We start from the raw sequence: 19,368 nt of genomic DNA on the forward strand, positions 1-19,368 counted from the left end.
TGTCTAAGTGAGCTAACGAATACAATATTATTGTTCAGGTTACACAGAAATATATTATAAGGCTTCACTCTTTAATTTAGAGTATTAAAACTCTGCATCTACTGTGCAGCGCACTCAGCTGTAAGCTATGCAGTAATATAATTGGATCTGACTATCACATCCCCACAAGTGTACTAAAGAAAACTGATCTCCCTTCACATGCAGACGAGGAGTCACAATAACGTGGCTGAAAAATGTTGACCAAACCACACATTAGAAAGTGAAGAGACGACGACGTTTCGGTCCGTCCTGGACCATTCTCAAGTCGATATTCTCAATCGACTTGAGAATGGTTCAGGACGGACCGAAACGTCGTCGTCCCTTCACCTTCTAGTGAGTGGTCAGGTCAACTTCTTGAGGTTATCTTGAGATGATTTCGGGGCTTAGCGTCCTCACGGCCCGGTCCTCGACCAGGCCTTCTTTTTGGTACACATCCCCAGGAAGCAGCCCGTTGCAGCTGTCTAACTTCCAGGTATCTATTTACTGCTAGGTGAACAGATGCATTAGGGGGAAAGAAATTCTGCCCATTTGTTTCCGCCTACACCGGGGATCGAACCCGGAACCTCAAGACTACGATTGCTGATTATCCCGAGCGCTGTCCACTCAGCTATCATGCCCCAACTCTACCCAAGGTAAGTAAGGAAATACTCAGTTTTCTAAAGACAATTGACTCCTTAAACTTTTATATTCCGAATAATATTAAATTCGCTTTTGTAGGATTTAATAAAATAAACAAAGTTAATTACTTCTGTTGTCTAGTTATTATCAGATTGAGATATAATCGATAATATTTACTTTATTTAGTAAGATATTGGAAATAATATTTATATTAACATAAAACAGTATGTCTCATTTTCATGTACTGATTTCTAAAGGCAATTTATATATAAGGCAAATGATTGCTCATATAATATCTTCTTGCATTATGTTGTCTGTCAAACAACATTACCAACCTTTGCCCCCATCAAGGACGTGAATAAATACTAGATAATTGCATTCAATTATTTTTATTTTGCATTATAGTGTCAAGTGCTGACAATTCTCAAGAGATAAATAATACATTATAATTAATATGTACATCAGGGCAAACTAAACTAATGGCAGATAGATAAGTCGACGTGAGAATCGGTGTTCCAGAGTACCTCGTGAGAGCTGAAGACTGTCAGTTCACGACCATCTTAAAATGATGCTCCATAGATGGTAGAAGGGGCAGGTGGAGCACCATACCCGTTACCATTGGCCCCATTGCCATTACCAGCACTATTTCCATTGCCATTAAATGCGTAAGCATTGCTACCGTTTATTCCATTGCCATTCTGGTTACCGTATCTTCCGTTACCGTTTCCGTTGGATCCATAACGGTTACCATTCCCGTTTCTTCCGTTACCGTTAGCTCCATTACCGTTTCCGTTGGATCCATAACGGTTACCATTTCCGTTTCTTCCGTTACCGTTAGCTCCATTACCATTTCTATAACTGCCACCGTTACCGTTGCTAATGCCGTTGGTGGCGAGAGCATAAGCATAGCCAACGTCGGGGACGACGCCGATGAGTTCGTTGACGGAGTAGAAGTTCTCAGCCTGGGAACAGTCAACGTTGAACCACCAGTCGCACACCAGGTACTGCTGGTTGAAGATGGTACCGTTGGGGCACAGGAAGGAGTCCTTCTGGCGTCTGACGGCGCGGTCCTGGCAAATGTGGAACACCTGGCAACGGGCCTCAGGGTCGGTATCGGCGTAATAGCCAGCCACTGCCTGGGCGTCACAGGAGAAGCCAGTGTCTGGTGGAGAAGCCAAGACAGGGTAATCTTCCCCGGGGACGCCACCACCGGGGATGTTCTCCTGCAGAGCAACCAGCTCGGCATCTAGTCCATAGGAACCTGTCGGGGGACCGTACCTGTTACTTGGGGGAGCTGAGTATCCATTGCTTGGTGCAGCTCCAAAGCCATTGGTGGAGGGAAATCCATTTCCATTTCTTTGTGTTCCATACCCGTTACTTGGAGGTGCTCCATACCCGTTGCTTGGAGGTGCTTCATACCCATTTCTTGGAGGTGATCCGTTGCCATTACCCGTTGGAGCTGTATAACCATTGTTTGGTGTTCCATTTGAGGAACCAAACCCATTACCAAAACCTCCATTTGGGGCTCCATAGTTGTTGGAAGGTCGTCTGTCGGCGGTGGATACACCCAACAGGGCTGAGGAAGAGTTAATCATTGTTAACACTAAGCTTATGGTGAAAATTAGACGATCATATTGTTTATATCTTGTGCACTTGTTATATGTCTAATCATTTATACTTTAGAATTTGAAGCTGTATACTTACCAACAACGAGAAGAACCTTCATGGCTGTAGTACACAAACAGGAAGATGATCCAGAGACAATCTTTATAAAACAAGTCAGTTAGGGAGAGGTGGTGGTGGAGTATGATGCTGGAGGATGAGTTAGTAAAGGTCTTTTATACCCGGGCAGTCGCCAAGCTCCGCCCTCCCATCGTGCTCTATATTGCTCTTCCTCCCCCGCCTACCCATCCACCTCTCAACCCCAACCCCACTCATCATTCACTCCTCTCCTGACAAGTCTCTCACTCTCCCTTACCACTTGTAGATTATTATTATTATTATTATTATTATTAGGTCACGCGACTCCATATGGATTTGTTCATTACGAGATTTCAATAGTTAAAAGAACACTGAAGTTGTATATTTGCGAAATTGTATTTTCAAGTAAAGCACATATATATATGTCCCTCATTTGGTTCTTGAAAAGAAAGACGTAAATCAGTGGTCAACATATTTACACAATTAAATTATTTCAAGCTTATCATCGTTAACCTTAGTTCATATTCTGGTATTCGATATGTTAGCAAAAATATGACATAAAATAAAAATGAAAATATAAAGGGTTTGCAGAACACAATTTACCATTGTCCACAGGAAACCCTACCCCCTACCCCCCCCCCCCCACCCAACACACACTGATATGCTGACATTATTTTAATTACAAATAAAGAGACTTCAAGTAACTTTGAAAAAAAGCGGAATTTCGAATGTTCTGAGAGGAAACGAAAGCTTTTCTGTGTGTTCATAAGAGACGATAGATATACTACTAGAATTAATTACAATTTTGCCTAATCTGAGGATTTTAATTAATACTTTTTAAATTGAGGATAATGCTGGAATTCACTGTCACACAGGACAGAGGGTCATACACAAGACAATAAGTCTAAACTGTAGGCTGAAGCACATGTATATTATGGTTACAATCAATGTTTTAATATGTTTGACATATTTCACTTACAACCGAAGAGGAAGCAATTAATGTAACCCCCCCCCCCCAGTACTGGCTTCTATGGTGTAGCGTGACGGTGCTGACTCTACTTATGTAGTGTGGATATTCCATGAATTCCTGAATATACATCCACTAAACATCAGACTACAGCAGCAAACAGAGCGCGGAACACGAGTGAGCCAACTTATAAGTGATTCCCTTTAAGCATAACACACCAATTTTGCCATAAATATTTTATTTAACTGTTACTTAACTAATATGCCATATCATCAACGCTTGATTCGAAATCTACTCGATTGTCTCTAATCTTGCTAGACCTATACTAACGGAGGACAATAATGCGGTGGTTATTTTCAGGAAAATAACGTGTTGTGGCCATAAGCCCGTCTGATCGCTCGATCAGGTAGTTGGTCGTTTTTAAGATGGAGTTCTGTGGGTATGTGAGGGATGGCAACAGAGGTCTCCGACTGCAAGAGTCAAGCCTAGAGAGGCAACATAATCTACGATGATCTTGCTGCAAGGAGAGTGCCAGTCACGCTTGGTAGTGATGCTTCACCTCCACGCCATGATGTTGCTTCAAGCTTTCTGTATCTATTATGCCAGTCCTATAATATTGTAACTTTCAGTTTCCTCATTCTCTCGCAGGTGCTCTAGATACCTACAAGATATCCGATCCATTATATTACCCGTTGTTTTGTATATCTATCTCTTATGAACACACAGAAAAGCTTTCGTTTCCTCTCTGAACATTGCAAATTCCGTTTTTTTTTTTTAAGTTACTTGAAGTCTCTGTATTTGTAATTAAAATAATGTCAGCGTATCAGTGTGTGTTGGGTGGGGGGGGGGGGGGGGGTAGGGGGCAGGGTTTCCTGTGGACAATGGTAAATTGTGTTCTGCAAACCCTTTATATTTTCATTTTTATTTTGTCATATTTTTGCTAACATATCGAATACCAGAATATGAACTAAGGTTAACGATGATAAGCTTGAAATAATTTAATTGTGTAAATATTTTGACCACTGATTTACGTCTTTCTTTTCAAGAACCAAATGAGGGACATATATATATGTGCTTTACTTGAAAATACCATTTCGCAAATATGCAACTTCAGTGTTCTTTTAACTATTGAAATCTCGTAATGAACAAATCCATATGGAGTCGCGTGACCTAATAATAATAATAATAATAATAATAATAATAATAATAATAATAATAATAATCTACAAGTGGTAAGGGAGAGTGAGAGACTTGTCAGGAGAGGAGTGAATGATGAGTGGGGTTGGGGTTGAGAGGTGGATGGGTAGGCGGGGGAGGAAGAGCAATATAGAGCACGATGGGAGGGCGGAGCTTGGCGACTGCCCGGGTATAAAAGACCTTTACTAACTCATCCTCCAGCATCATACTCCACCACCACCTCTCCCTAACTGACTTGTTTTATAAAGGTTGTCTCTGGATCATCTTCCTGTTTGTGTACTACAGCCATGAAGGTTCTTCTCGTTGTTGGTAAGTATACAGCTTCAAATTCTAATGTAAAAATGATTAGACATATAACAAGTGCACAAGATATAAACAATATGATCGTCTAATTTTCACCATAAGCTTAGTGTTAACAATGATTAACTCTTCCTCAGCCCTGTTGGGTGTATCCACCGCCGACAGACGACCTTCCAACAACTATGGAGCCCCAAATGGAGGTTTTGGTAATGGGTTTGGTTCCTCAAATGGAACCCCAAACAATGGTTATACAGCTCCCACGGGTAATGGCAACGGATCACCTCCAAGAAATGGGTATGAAGCACCTCCAAGCAACGGGTATGGAACACAAAGAAATGGAAATGGATTTCCCTCCACCAATGGCTTTGGAGCTGCACCAAGCAATGGATACTCAGCTCCCCCAAGTAACAGGTACGGTCCCCCGACAGGTTCCTATGGACTAGATGCCGAGCTGGTTGCTCTGCAGGAGAACATCCCCGGTGGTGGCGTCCCCGGGGAAGATTACCCTGTCTTGGCTTCTCCACCAGACACTGACTTCTCCTGTGACGCCCAGGCAGTGGCTGGCTATTACGCCGATACCGACCCTGAGGCCCGTTGCCAGGTGTTCCACATTTGCCAGGACCGCGCCGTCAGACGCCAGAAGGACTCCTTCCTGTGCCCCAACGGTACCATCTTCAACCAGCAGTACCTGGTGTGCGACTGGTGGTTCAACGTTGACTGTTCCCAGGCTGAGAACTTCTACTCCGTCAACGAACTCATCGGCGTCGTCCCCGACGTTGGCTATGCTTATGCTCTCGCCACCAACGGCATTGGCAACGGTAATGGTGGCAGTTATGGAAATGGTAACGGAGCTAACGGAAATGGTAATGGTAACCGTTATGGATCCAACGGAAACGGTAATGGAGCTAACGGTAACGGAAGAAACGGGAATGGTAACCGTTATGGATCCAACGGAAACGGTAATGGAGCTAACGGTAACGGAAGAAACGGGAATGGTAACCGTTATGGATCCAACGGAAACGGTAATGGAAGATACGGTAACCAGAATGGCAATAGAATAAACGGTGGCAATGCTTACGCGTTTAATGGCAATGGAAATAGTGCTGGTAATGGCAATGGGGCCAATGGTAACGGGTATGGTGCTCCACCTGCCCCTTCTACCATCTATGGAGCATCATTTTAAGATGGTCGTACACTGACAGTCTTCAGCTCTCACGAGGTACTCTGGAACACCGATTCTCACGTCGACTTATCTATCTGCCATTAGTTTAGTTTGCCCTGATGTACATATTAATTATAATGTATTATTTATCTCTTGAGAATTGTCAGCACTTGACACTACAATTCAAAATAAAAATAATTGAATGCAATTATCTAGTATTTATTCACGTCCTTGATGGGGGCAAAGGTTGGTAATGTTGTTTGACAGACAGCAAAATGCAAGAAGATATTATATGAGCAATCAGTTACCTTATATATAAATTGCCTTTAGAAATCAGTACATGAAAATGAGACATACTGTTTTATGTTAATATATATATATATATATATATATATATATATATATATATATATATATATATATATATATATATATATATATATATATATATATATATATATATATATAAATATTATTTCCAATATCTTACTAAATAAAGTAAATATTATCGATTATATCTCAATCTGATAATAACTAGATAACAGAAGTAATTAACTTTGTTTATTTTATTAAATCCTATAAAAGGGAATTTATTATTATTCAGAATATAAAACTTTAAGGAGCCAATTGCCTTTAGAAAACTGAGTACATCCTTACCTACCCTGGGTAGAGTTGGGGCATGATAGCTGAGTGGACAGCGCTCGGGATAATCAGCAATCGTAGTCTTAAGGTTCCGAGTTCGATCCCCGGTGTAGGCGGAAACAAATGGACAGAGTTTCTTTCCCCCTGATGCATCTGTTCACTTAGCAGTAAATAGATACCTGGGAGTTAGACAGCTGCTACGGGCTGCTTCCTGGGGATGTGTATAAAAAAGGAGGCCAAGTCGAGGACCGGGCCGTGAGGACGCTAAGCCCCGAAATCATCTCAAGATTACCTCAAGTAGTTGACCAGACCACACACTAGAAGGTGAAGGGACGACGACGTTTCGGTCCGTCCTGAAACATTCTCAAGTCGATTGAAAATATCGACTTGAGAATGGTCCAGGACGGACCGAAACGTCGTCGTCTCTTCACTTTCTAATGTGTGGTCTGGTCAACATTTTTCAGCCACGTTATTGTGACTCCTCATCTGCATGTGAAGGGAGATCAGTTTAAGATCAGTTTTCTTTAGTACACTTGTGAGGATGTGATAGTCAGATCCAATTATATTACTGCATAGCTTACACCTGAGTGAGCTGCACAGTAGATGCAGAGTTTTAATACTCTAAATTAAAGAGTGAAGCCTTATAATATATTTCTGTGTAACCTGAACAATAATATTGTATTCATTAGCTCACTTAGACACCTCTAGAATAACGAGTGTAAAGAGTGGCTGGTTTAATATTAATTCATCAATACTCATAGGGTTGCGTCCACGATTGTTTAATGTCCATATAGATGGAGTAATTAGGGAGCTTCAGGGAAGAATACTTGAAAAGGGTGTGAAATATGTGGGTGTAATAGGAGAGAAGAGCATATGTTATATGTATCTATTATGCAGTACTAGCAGCACTCTATATCATGTACATAGATGTATATCAGTTAAAACTTTTGTTGACGCGTATATGAAATTTCCATTAATGTTAAAAAAGAGTATGTGCAGGAGTTGAAAGGAGAGTATACGAGGGAAGGAGAGTAGATGTTGCTAATTGACAGGACGAACGCAGGAGGAGTATAGGGTGCACAATAAACTAGCTGACTCCTGCGGCAACAGTCAAATAAGTATCTATAATTTTATCGTATATATTGATCTACTATTTCTCTCGCGATGATGGCGCCTCTCCTTATGACAGAGAGAACCTGGGTAATAATACTGATAAGGAGAAACATTTGTAACTTAGTCAGTTTAATTAAGCAACTTGTTTTACATGGGACATTACAGTGTTGAAGTTTTGACACGTCCGGTCAGGAAAATATTAACAGATTTTCATACATCTTTCAGATTTTTCGGGAATCTTTCTATATTTTGTATTCAAGAAAGACATAATTTTGTAATATAAAATATATAGGTGTTTAATTGATCGTTCCACACATATCGTTGGGCATAGAAGGGCACTTTACTTTAGGACAAAATTTCTATATTTCTGGATTTCTCATTGTGTATGTGGCAAGTGTTGGCCCAAGTATGGCCTGGCCCGAGTGTGGCCTGGCCCGAGTGTAACCTGGCCCGAGTGCTACCTGGTTCTCCCCCCACCCCGCCATCAACACCTACATGGCAATGTCCACCATGTAACTGGTATACCTCCCTGACCTCCTGTAAACTCATCACCTGTAATTTGTAAGCTTAGAATATAAAGATCACGTTACAGAGAGTCTTAAGCTACTGTAAATGGTAGTTAAGTCGTGTGGATATTCCCCCCCCCCCCTGTTTCAGGCTGAGAGGGGAGGTCACCTACGGCTTGACCTTACCTAACCTTACCGGTCAGTAAACGTGTCAGCGAGAGATAACAAGGAATATGTAAACTGCTTCATTGTAACGTAGGAGTGTGTGCCGAGATGTCATTGAATCCACATACACTTGATATATATATATATATATATATATATATATATATATATATATATATATATATATATATATATATATATATATATATATATATATATATATATATATATATATCATTAAATATGACCGAAAAAGTAAGATTAATAATTCTTACACGAATTTTCTCAATCTTTCGTACATTTCTTTTCACTGTTGGAGGTAAATCAAAAATCAATTCTCCAAAATTCATTTTTAATTCTAGTCTGACGCGACACGAACGCGTTTCGTAAAACTTATTACATTTTCAAAGACTTTAGTTTACAAATACACAACTGAATAGAACTTACGCATCTCCGATTTTATATCTACATTTTAGTGAGGTGGATGGGGTGAGGTGGCATTAATAGGGTATTAATTTCATCAACACAAGACAGAACAAGAGGTGGCATTAATAGGGTATTAATTTCATCAACACAAGACAGAACACGAAACAATGGGTATTGAATAGAAGTGTTTGTAGAAAGCCTATTGGTCCATATTTCTTGATGCTTCTATATTGGAGCGGAGTCTTGAGGTGGGTAGAATATAGTTGTGCAATAATTGGCTGTTGATTGCTGGTGTTGACTTCTTGATGTGTAGTGCCTCGCAAACGTCGAGGCACTACACATCAAGAAGTCAACACCAGCAATCAACAGCCAATTAATGCACAACTATATTCTACCCACCTCAAGACTCCGCTCCAATATAGAAGCATCAAGAAATATGGACCAATAGGCTTTCTACAAACACTTCTATTCAATACCCATTGTTTCGTGTTCTGTCTTGTGTTGATGAAATTAATACCCTATTAATGCCACCTCACCCCATCCACCTCACTAAAATGTAGATATAAAATCGGAGATGCGTAAGTTCTATTCAGTTGTGTATTTGTAAACTAAAGTCTTTGAAAATGTAATAAGTTTTACGAAACGCGTTCGTGTCGCGTCAGACTAGAAATAAAAATGAATTTTGGAGAATTGATTTTTGATTTACCTCCAACAGTGAAAAGAAATGTACGAAAGATTGAGAAAATTCGTGTATGAATTATTAATCTTACTTTTTCGGTCATATTTAATAATATATGTCTACAGGAAAGACTGCTACCAAAATATACTAATATATATATATATATATATATATATATATATATATATATATATATATATATATATATATATATATATATATATATATATATATATATATATATATATATACACGCCGACAATGTCCAGGGCGAAAGTATTCTTGCTGATTGATTGATTAAGGAAGATTAAGCCACCTAAGAAGTGGCACGGGCATGAATAGCCCGAGCGTGGTAGATTTTTTGGAGTGAAAGTGGATCTTTGGTCGTGAAAGGATATACTGTGTGCTGAACTCTTGCTGGTTGGCCAGTAAGCCCTTAATAACCCTCTAAAAGGTTGATAGGCCGCGTAATGAAGATCACTACCATAAAATCTGAATGAAAATTCTGTAATATAGTGGTCAATAATGTTTATTATTTACTGGTATGATAATTGTTGGTAAGTTTTTTTTTAGAATAGAATACATGATTGTAATAAATACGCACATTGGGATATTTTTATAAATTACATTGGCATAAACAGAGAGACGACTTGAGGGAGGAGAACAATGTACTTTTAAAACTCAATTCCGTAGACAGGAGAAGGAGCGGGTGGAGCACCATACCCGTTGCTGGCACCGTTAACCCCATTGCCATTCCCGACACCATTTCCATTGGATGCATAACGGTTACCGTTTCCGTTGGGTCCATTACGGTTGACGTTTCCATTAGATCCATACCGATTACCATTGCCGTTTCCGTTGGATCCATAACGGTTACCATTTCCGTTCCTTCCGTTTCCATTGGATCCATACCGGTTACCATTACCGTTTCCGTTGGATCCATAACGGTTACCATTCCCGTTCCTTCCGTTACCGTTAGCTCCATTGCCATTTCCATAACTGCCACCGTTACCGTTGCTAATGCCGTTGGTGGCGGGACCATAACCATAGCCAACGTCGGGGACGACGCCGATGAGTTCGTTGACGGAGTAGAAGTTCTCAGCCTGGGAACAGTCAACGTTGAACCACCAGTCGCACACCAGGTACTGCTGGTTGAAGATGGTACCGTTGGGGCACAGGAAGGAGTCCTTCTGGCGTCTGACGGCGCGGTCCTGGCAAATGTGGAACACCTGGCAACGGGCCTCAGGGTCGGTATCGGCGTAATAGCCAGCCACTGCCTGGGCGTCACAGGAGAAGTCAGTGTCTGGAGGAGAAGCCAAGACAGGGTAGTCTTCCCCGGGGACGCCACCACCGGGGATGTTCTCCTGCAGAGCAACCAGCTCGGCATCTAGTCCATAGGAACCTGTCGGGGGACCGTACCTGTTACTTGGGGGAGCTCTATATCCGTTACTTGGGGCTCCATTAGAGGTTCCAAACCCGTTACCAAAACCTCCATTTTGGTTCACATATGTGGTAGAAGGTCGGTTGTCAGCTGTGGACACACCCAGCAGAGCTGAAAGGAAATAAACATTCGTGGTAATTTTGAAACGTTGCGTATACATGGTATATCGTTTCTTATTTGCTAAGCCCTTATACACGAAACATAACATTATGTAATAATTTATATTTTGTCACTGGGATAATGATATTTTCTAATTATTTATGCCTCCAAAGTGCAGAAACTGGCTATTATTCCCCTTAAACTATACTTTGACCTTTCCCTCAGACAACTTTGCCTCAAGACAGTCTTGAAGGTTTCTGAAGGCTACTGAAGTAATATTGTCACAGTTACTTTGTCTCACACCACCTTTAAGACGTCTTGCCTAAGCTGTCTTAGGCAAAGTTCGAGGGGGAATAATAACCATTTTTCTACACTTTGGAGGTATAAGTAATTAGAAAATAACACGTACTCTCCAGGGACCAAAACTGTGTTACACTCTGTAACCATTACTATGACAATTATCTTCCATTTACCTAAGAATAAGAGAACCTTCATGGCTATTCAACGGCAGAAATGTTAGCCAGAGAGCGAACTATGGACCAGAGTCAACCAGAGGAGACGTAGTGCTGGTAGATGGTGCTGAGGTATGAGTTGATCCACTTTTATACCCCGGGCACTGGCCGCGCCCCGCCCAAGCTCCACGATCACTAGCACGCCCTCACAGCGCCCCGCCCACGTGGCACGGTCACTAGCACGCCCGCACAGCGCCCCGCCCACCGCGGTCACTAGCGCGCCCGCATAGCGCCCCGCTGCACTCGTTCATGATACAAATTTGAGGTCACTCCACATCGTACAGATATTTTTGAAGATTTTATATTTTGCAGCGATATAGTAAGTTGTATATGAAGTATTTTAGGACGCAAAAGTGCTGAACGGTTATTCATGGATGGTATTATTTAAGTTTCAGAACAAATAACCGTTAATTAGATCAGACGAAGAAAAAATTAATATGTTAAGTATTTATTAAAAATGACTCTGAACTTCTTAGTAATGTAAAATTAAACATTTTGTTGTCTTTTCTTGTAAGTTCTTTATTTTAAATTGTTTAATTAAAAAAAATTAGTGTCCACAGAGGTGTCCACACATGATTTGCCAATGAAGACAAATTTTCTTAAATAATTAACTGTTGTAATATCCATAGATTTTCTTCAAATATATCTTTAGAGCATCACTTGGTATCAACTTCACCAAATATCCTTCTCCTCAGTAAAACAGGTTTCTAATGCTATTTCTGTTGATCATTTCTCCGTATCTTATTATAGCGTGTTTTCCCCTTATCCGCAGTCAATACATTATGGCTACGTCACATAAATATACTCCGGACTCTCCGGAGAGTCTCTCGAGGACTCTGCAGGACTCTCGAGGACGCTCGAAGACTCTCTAGGACTCGAGAGCTGTGTCCTGGCAAACCCAGGACACATCTATTGCTTTTGTTTCCTGTTGTGTCTGTCACTTCCATAATTACGAGGACTACGCCGACTTAAGTGATTATGTTATTATGCAATTAAATTTTGTTGTTGTCATCATTTAATATTAGTTATAATTGCTTTCGGTAATTTCAATATGCTTATTTATTTTGAACAATTTATTCATATGTCTACACTATGCTGTCTCTGCCCCTTTAGGATATTCTATTCAAAACCTCGTTTTCTTTACCTTGACAGTTAACAGTTCCACCGTCACTCTGTGACCCTTCTGCCGCCTTTGGTACTTTCATTCATTGGGTCATTCTGCCGAATGACCCAATCTTTAGAAATTTTATTATCTTGGTTTCCCGATGAAGGCTATTGCTTGTCTAAACGAGGAACGTTCGAGTATACTGTACAAGTCAATAAGACTTTTAATGCTGGTACGAAAGGTTTTATCCCATTTTTTAATCTTTCCCTTGAATACCAAATACATACTACATTAAAGCAACTCAGCAGCCTTATATGGCCTTTAGATATTTGCAACATTTTCCTTCAGCAGTTAACTATTCTCTATATATTCCTGCAAGGAGCTATTCTGTGCGTCCTTCACTGCTCTCAGTATAATTTGCATTCAAGACAAATTTTGCGAATTTTCATTTCCCGATTCAGAGAGCTTACATACCATGTGACTTGTTATAAATATCATAATTTTAGTAAGTATATTTTTCTTCAATTATTTCTGTGTGACGGCTCTGCATCTCTCGCGTCTTCTGAAAAAAAAAAAAAAGTTTTCAGGAGTCTCTTTCCTGTAAACGCGTCCAACCACTTTGGTTGGACAGTAGAGCGACGGTCTTGCTTCATGCAGGTCGGTGTTCAATCCCCGATCGTCCAAATAGTTGGGCACCATTCCTTTCCACCCCGTCCCATCCCAAATCCTTATCCTGTCCCCTTCCAAGTGCTATAAAACCGTAGTGGCTTGGCGCTTTCTCCCGATAATTAAAATAATTCCCTTAAACTGTAGCCTAGTTGATTGTAATCGTTCCAATCCTCCAGTCTTTCTACGTGTATTTTTATGCTGCACTTTTTCATCTCAACTACGTTGTTCTCAAAGCTCTAGAAGCATTCAAGGCTATGGCCTGTATGGCGCTGCCTTTCCCATCTGCTGAAGACGAGTGCTTCTGAGCCCGCGTCTATTTTGGCGCGCCTGGTTCATTGTTGTTTTCTAAACATTCCCCTTTTTTGTTTCAGCTGCACCACTCAACTGGCTATACTTACCCCTCTATTTATTTCCCCTCACTTATATTCCAGTATATCAACAGTGTCTGAATCTATTCTTCTTACGGACTATTCATGCCCGTGCCACCTCTTGGGATGGCTTAATCTTCATCAATCAATCTCATATACCACTCATAAGGTCACTTTAAGTGGCTGGCATCAACACACGAGTTCTGGGCCTTCCGCTGCCCATGACAAGGCTGCCGGACTTTCATCTACTTCTCCTAGGACCTCTGCTCTTAAGAACTTTCAAATTATGTGCTTTATATGCTCGTATAGTCTCAAGATATTGTCTCCAAAGCGTTTCCTCACAGTTATTGTCTATTGCTGATCCGAGGGTTGGACACTGCTCCGTCACCCTTTATTTTGTCCATTGAACATTCCTGTCGTGGAATGAACGTATGGCCTCCCCCAACACCTTTGATTTCCAGTTGTTCAGAAACCCTCCATGAAGCTTTATTTTGCACTCTAAATCTTTTATACTTTTTACTAGACAACGCACTGTTGAGTGAGCAACTTTGTTTTTGACATGAACAGTCCTAAAATAACGAACCAGTATTATGTATGGCTCCATCTGACAGTATTATGTCAGATGTAGGATGTTATTAGCTCACCGGATAAGTGTAGTCTATGCAAGACGAGATGTTAATTCTTGTTTTTGTCTGACGTGAACCTTTCGTACCGGAACACTTGATGATATTATGGTTGTACCCAAGACTATGTAATTCATTAGTTATTCAGTGTATATGAAGTAACTATATCCTGAGCTTGTGAAAGCCTCTTAATCGCCTTCACTGGTTAATTTCTTAAAACACCCTAGCTTCTATAGCAGCTATCTTACCCTGTCACAGAAGGCGAGACAAATGTGTGAGTAATTTATATGCATATATATATATATATATATATATATATATATATATATATATATATATATATATATATATATATATATATATATATATATATATATGAACTATATATATATAAATTATATGTTTGTATAACATACAAACATATGTAAACACATATGTTTGTATGTGTTTACAGGATATGTGTAATCTGATCAGACTTGCATTTGACCTTTGTAAACGCACACTGACACTATGTAAAAGATACCTCGGACACTGGTTATGTAGGACAGACGTAACTCTGTGTATCTATGTAGTCATGTCTGTATGTTAGATTAGTATTTTAAAAGCACTACAATCACCTTCTGTGGGTTATTGTTCAACAAATCACTGAACTATACGTTCCACAGATCTCTAACCCAGTAAATGGAGAACAGAAAATAATGAATTTATGCTGGTTGGCATTGTAAATGTGTGGCCACGTTTGTAGTAGAAAATAATACACAAAAATTACTTACGCTTGGTATTATTTAAACTATTTTGAGACTTGCTGCGTTACAAAGGGTCATTATTTGGCACACACTACATCATACCTGTATATGCTACATCATACTTGTATACGCTACATCATACTTGTATACGCTACATCATACTTGTATACGCTACATCATACTTATATACGCTGCATCATACTTATATACATTTATGTATGAACATGACATTATTAAGTACACCTACATACTTTGTTATGTTCTTGTGAATTGACATGATCTTAATATAATACACACTTAGTCTTGCTTTGAAAACACATGAGTGTACTTTGACAGTTCTTTGACAGGAGGCTGCAGGCAGGGTAGTGCCACTCTTGACTGTGTTGACACTCTAGTCACTTCACTGCGATATGTGACTTATTCGTAACAGAAGATACATATATATGTATATGCAGCCAACCTAATGAACCGCATTGCATTAACTTCGTGAATGTGTCTCAGTATTATGTTAGTTTTCTTGATTCGAGAGTTATGTGTGTTAATAATATAGAAATTCATTCATAAAATGTTTATTGTTTACTATATAGACAATAGTTGTGACTATTTAGTGGATAAAATAGTCATTTGAATAAATATTTATAATACAGTAGAGGCGTCGTTTGGTTTGGTGTTGGGCTTTACGCCTATTTTAAAATGGAGTTCCGTAGGAAGCGGAGGGAGCAGATGGAGCAACATATCCGTTGCTGGCACCATTCCCATTCACACCGTTGCCATTGACACCATTGCCGTTACCGCCACCATTTCCATTTCTTCCATTGCCGTTGGATCTGTAACTATTGCTACCATTCCTTCCATTTGCGCCATTTCCGTTCCTTCCGTTTCCGTTGGCTCCGTTGCCATTTCCATAACTGCCACCGTTACCATTACCGTTGCCAATGCCGTTGGTGGCAGGACCATAACCATAGCCAACGTCGGGGACGACGCCGATGAGTTCGTTGACGGAGTAGAAGTTCTCAGCCTGGGAACAGTCAACGTTGAACCACCAGTCGCACACCAGGTACTGCTGGTTAAAGATGGTACCGTTGGGGCACAGGAAGGAGTCCTTCTGGCGTCTGACGGCGCGGTCCTGGCAAATGTGGAACACCTGGCAACGGGCCTCAGGGTCGGTATCGGCGTAATAGCCAGCCACTGCCTGGGCGTCACAGGAGAAGCCAGTGTCTGGTGGAGAAGCCAAGACAGGGTAGTCTTCCCCGGGGACGCCACCACCGGGGATGTTCTCCTGCAGAGCAACCAGCTCGGCATCTAGTCCATAGGAACCTGTCGGGGGACCGTATCTGTTACTTGGGGGAGCTGAGTATCCATTGCTTGGGGCAGCTCCGAACCCGTTGGTAGAAGTTTGTCCAAACCCATTGCCTGAGGCTGCACCGTTTCCATTCCTTGCAGGAGTTCCGAAACCATTGCTTCCTGGAGCTGTGTAACCATTGCTTGGGGCTCCATTAGAGGCGCCAAACCCATTACCAAAACCTCCATTTGGGGCGCCGTAACTATTTGAAGGTCGCTTGTCAGCGATGGACAATCCCAGCAGGGCTGTAAGAAACATGAATATTGTTAATAACAATTTCGATATGAAACATTCTTACGAAATTCTCTTTACATTCCAAAAATCATTATTGAAAGAATGATCACTGCAATGAAGTTATTCTATATTTACCAACGAACAGAAGAACCTTCATTGTTGTCGGTCAGCAGATGAACTAGAGAGAGAGAGTAGTACAGAAGAGTCAGCCACAGAAGGAACTGCTGGAGTATGATGCTAGATGATGCTAGTCCGACCTTTATACCCGGGCGCTCACCAAGCTCCGCCAACAAAAAAGTTATCTCTGCCCTTCCCTCGACCCCGCATATCGCCCTCTCACTCTTCCTCACGCTCTGAATTTTAGAAGGTCACTCAAAGAGGGAATGTGTATTACTTCGCTGCCTTCCATGTTAATAGTAGTTGTATCTCCTGAAGGTAATTCGTAAACTTTATCACTTTTATGGGAGGGGTACCTTATCACTTTTATAATCAGCTCGGACTGAAAAGGGAAAGAAAATAGTGAAAAGAATTTGAATATTACATTGAAAAATATTGGTATGAAATATTATGAAGGAAAAAATCACCCAAGCATTCCAGCAATAATTCTCAACAGCACCACATTCTCTTCTTATAAGAGACGGTGTCCACTGCTCCTCGTGAATGGTCATATACAATATGAACAATCATTCACATCTTTGAAACCGCTTCCGGCCGTCATTGTCCCCTTACAATATACCGTGTTTTGTCCGCACTCACTTCCTGCTGCCTAGTGAGGTGTTCACTTATAAATGATAAAAGGCAGAAAAGCTTCAACTGCATGTAATCAATTAAGAGGACATTGGGAAACATGACATGAAGGAAAACCATTTTATCAGATTTCCTTCGTCAATGTGGCCTTCTCGCGCCCTCATAGTCAGCTCATCCACTGACTCTAATGGCCATCATTTTTAATTAGCTTTAAGGAGTGAAAATACAAGTTCTATAGCATATTTTTTGTTTTACCCCAAAGATTTTGTCCATCTACAGAAGCCATATTTTGCATCAATTTTCCATAAATTTCAACTACTTCCGAAATCCTGAAATATTAATGTGTATATATGTGTTAACGTTCTATGATAAAAATATAGTTTTCAGAGTATTCAATAATATAATAATGCTAATTAATATTTACCGTAAAATGCCATTTGTCATCATGACTGTTCTGTTGTTTTGTTTAGGTCGTGTTTTTTCTGTTAATTATTTCGTGGTACAATGATCTTCACTGTATCATTGTACACATGCACACGCATGCGCGCGTGCGCACACACACACGCGTGTGTGCGCGTTCGGGCCTGGTAGCCTGGTGGATAGCGCGCAGGGCTCGTAATTCTGTGGCGCTGGTTCGATTCCCGCACCTGGCAGAAACAAATGGGCAAAGTTTCTTTCACCCTGAATGCTCCTGTTACCTAGCAGTAAATAGGTACCTGGGAGTTAGTCAGCTGTCACGGGCTGCTTCCTGGGGTGTGTGTGTGTGTGGTGTGGGGAGGAAAAAAAAAGAAGTTAGTAAACAGTTGATTGACAGTTGAGAGGCGGGCCGAAAGAGCAAAGCTCAACCGCCGCAAATACAACTAGGTGACTAGACACACACACACTATATGGGGCCTGACCGGCTGAGTGAACAACGCTCGGGATTCGTAGTAATATGATCACACTATGTAAAAGACACCTCGAACATTGGTTATGTAGGACGGAGGTAAGTCTGTATATTTGTGTATTTTATATGTAGGTTAGATTAACATTTTAAAAGCACTACAATCACCTTCTGTGGTTGATTGTTCAATAAACCCTTGAACTATATGTTTAACACATCTCTCACCCTGTCCATAGAGGACAGAAAAAAAATGTATATGTGCTGGTTAGCATTGTAAATGTGTGGCCACGTTTGTGGAAGAAAATAATACACAAAAATTACTTACGCTTTGTATTATTTACACTATTTTAAGACTTGCTGTGTTAAGAAGGGTCGTTATTTGGCATACACTGCATCATACCTGTATTGGCTGTATCATACCTGTATATGCTGCATCATACCTGTATATGCTGCATCATACCTGTATTGGCTGCATCATACCTGTATATGCTGCATCATACCTGTATTGGCTGCATCATACTTGTATATCCTGCATCATATCTTGAGATCTTGAGATGATTTCGTGGCTTAGCGTCCCGGCGGCCCGGTCCTCGACCCAATGCCTCCTTTTTGTTACACCCCCCCCCCCTCCTCCAGGAAGCAGCCCGTAGCAGCTGTCTAACTCCCAGGTACCTATTAACTGCTAGGTAACAAGGGCATCAGGGTGAAAAGAAACTTTTTGCCCATTTATCTCCGTCTCCACCGGGGATGGAACCCGGAACCTCAGGACTATGAATTCGAAGCGCTGTCCACTCAGCTGTCAGGCGCCCAGGCACATATATTTGTATTTGTTGCATTATACTTCTATACACTGCATCATACTTGTATATGCTGTATCATACCTCTATATGCTGCATGATACTTGTATATGTTACATCATACTTCTATACACTGCATCATACTTGTATACATTGTTATGTATGAACATGACATTACTAAGTACACCTATATAACTTCTTTATGTTCTTGTAGATTGGCATGACCTTAATAGAATATACTTAAGTCTTGCTTTGAAAACACATAAGCGTACTTTGACTGGAGGCTT

At 40.7% G+C, this 19,368-nt stretch overlaps 4 protein-coding genes across 4 annotated transcripts; 1 reads left to right on the plus strand and 3 right to left on the minus strand.

Moving 5' to 3' along the window:
• Positions 1-1,078: 1,078 nt before the first annotated feature.
• On the minus strand, positions 1,079-2,454 carry LOC138350128 (pro-resilin-like). The gene is made up of 2 exons (XM_069300434.1): positions 2,362-2,454; positions 1,079-2,233 (listed from the first exon to the last, which is right to left on the minus strand). Exons 1-2 carry the CDS (start codon positions 2,381-2,383, stop codon positions 1,218-1,220), a joined length of 1,038 nt encoding a protein of 345 aa, XP_069156535.1. The 5' UTR covers positions 2,384-2,454; the 3' UTR covers positions 1,079-1,217.
• Positions 2,455-4,740: 2,286 nt separating this feature from the next.
• Positions 4,741-6,121, plus strand: LOC138350129 (pro-resilin-like). Its single transcript, XM_069300435.1, has 2 exons — positions 4,741-4,831; positions 4,960-6,121. Exons 1-2 carry the CDS (start codon positions 4,810-4,812, stop codon positions 6,003-6,005), a joined length of 1,068 nt encoding a protein of 355 aa, XP_069156536.1. The 5' UTR covers positions 4,741-4,809; the 3' UTR covers positions 6,006-6,121.
• A 3,934-nt stretch (positions 6,122-10,055) lies between these two features.
• On the minus strand, positions 10,056-11,615 carry LOC123745323 (pro-resilin-like). The gene is made up of 2 exons (XM_045725774.2): positions 11,529-11,615; positions 10,056-11,067 (listed from the first exon to the last, which is right to left on the minus strand). Exons 1-2 carry the CDS (start codon positions 11,548-11,550, stop codon positions 10,190-10,192), a joined length of 900 nt encoding a protein of 299 aa, XP_045581730.2. The 5' UTR covers positions 11,551-11,615; the 3' UTR covers positions 10,056-10,189.
• Positions 11,616-15,631: 4,016 nt separating this feature from the next.
• Positions 15,632-17,152, minus strand: LOC123745146 (eggshell protein 1-like). Its single transcript, XM_069300436.1, has 2 exons — positions 16,790-17,152; positions 15,632-16,665 (listed from the first exon to the last, which is right to left on the minus strand). Exons 1-2 carry the CDS (start codon positions 16,809-16,811, stop codon positions 15,767-15,769), a joined length of 921 nt encoding a protein of 306 aa, XP_069156537.1. The 5' UTR covers positions 16,812-17,152; the 3' UTR covers positions 15,632-15,766.
• Positions 17,153-19,368: the final 2,216 nt, after the last annotated feature.

The sequence above is a fragment of the Procambarus clarkii genome, chromosome 44 (assembly GCF_040958095.1).
Source record: "Procambarus clarkii isolate CNS0578487 chromosome 44, FALCON_Pclarkii_2.0, whole genome shotgun sequence".
NCBI classification, from domain to species: domain Eukaryota; kingdom Metazoa; phylum Arthropoda; class Malacostraca; order Decapoda; family Cambaridae; genus Procambarus; species Procambarus clarkii.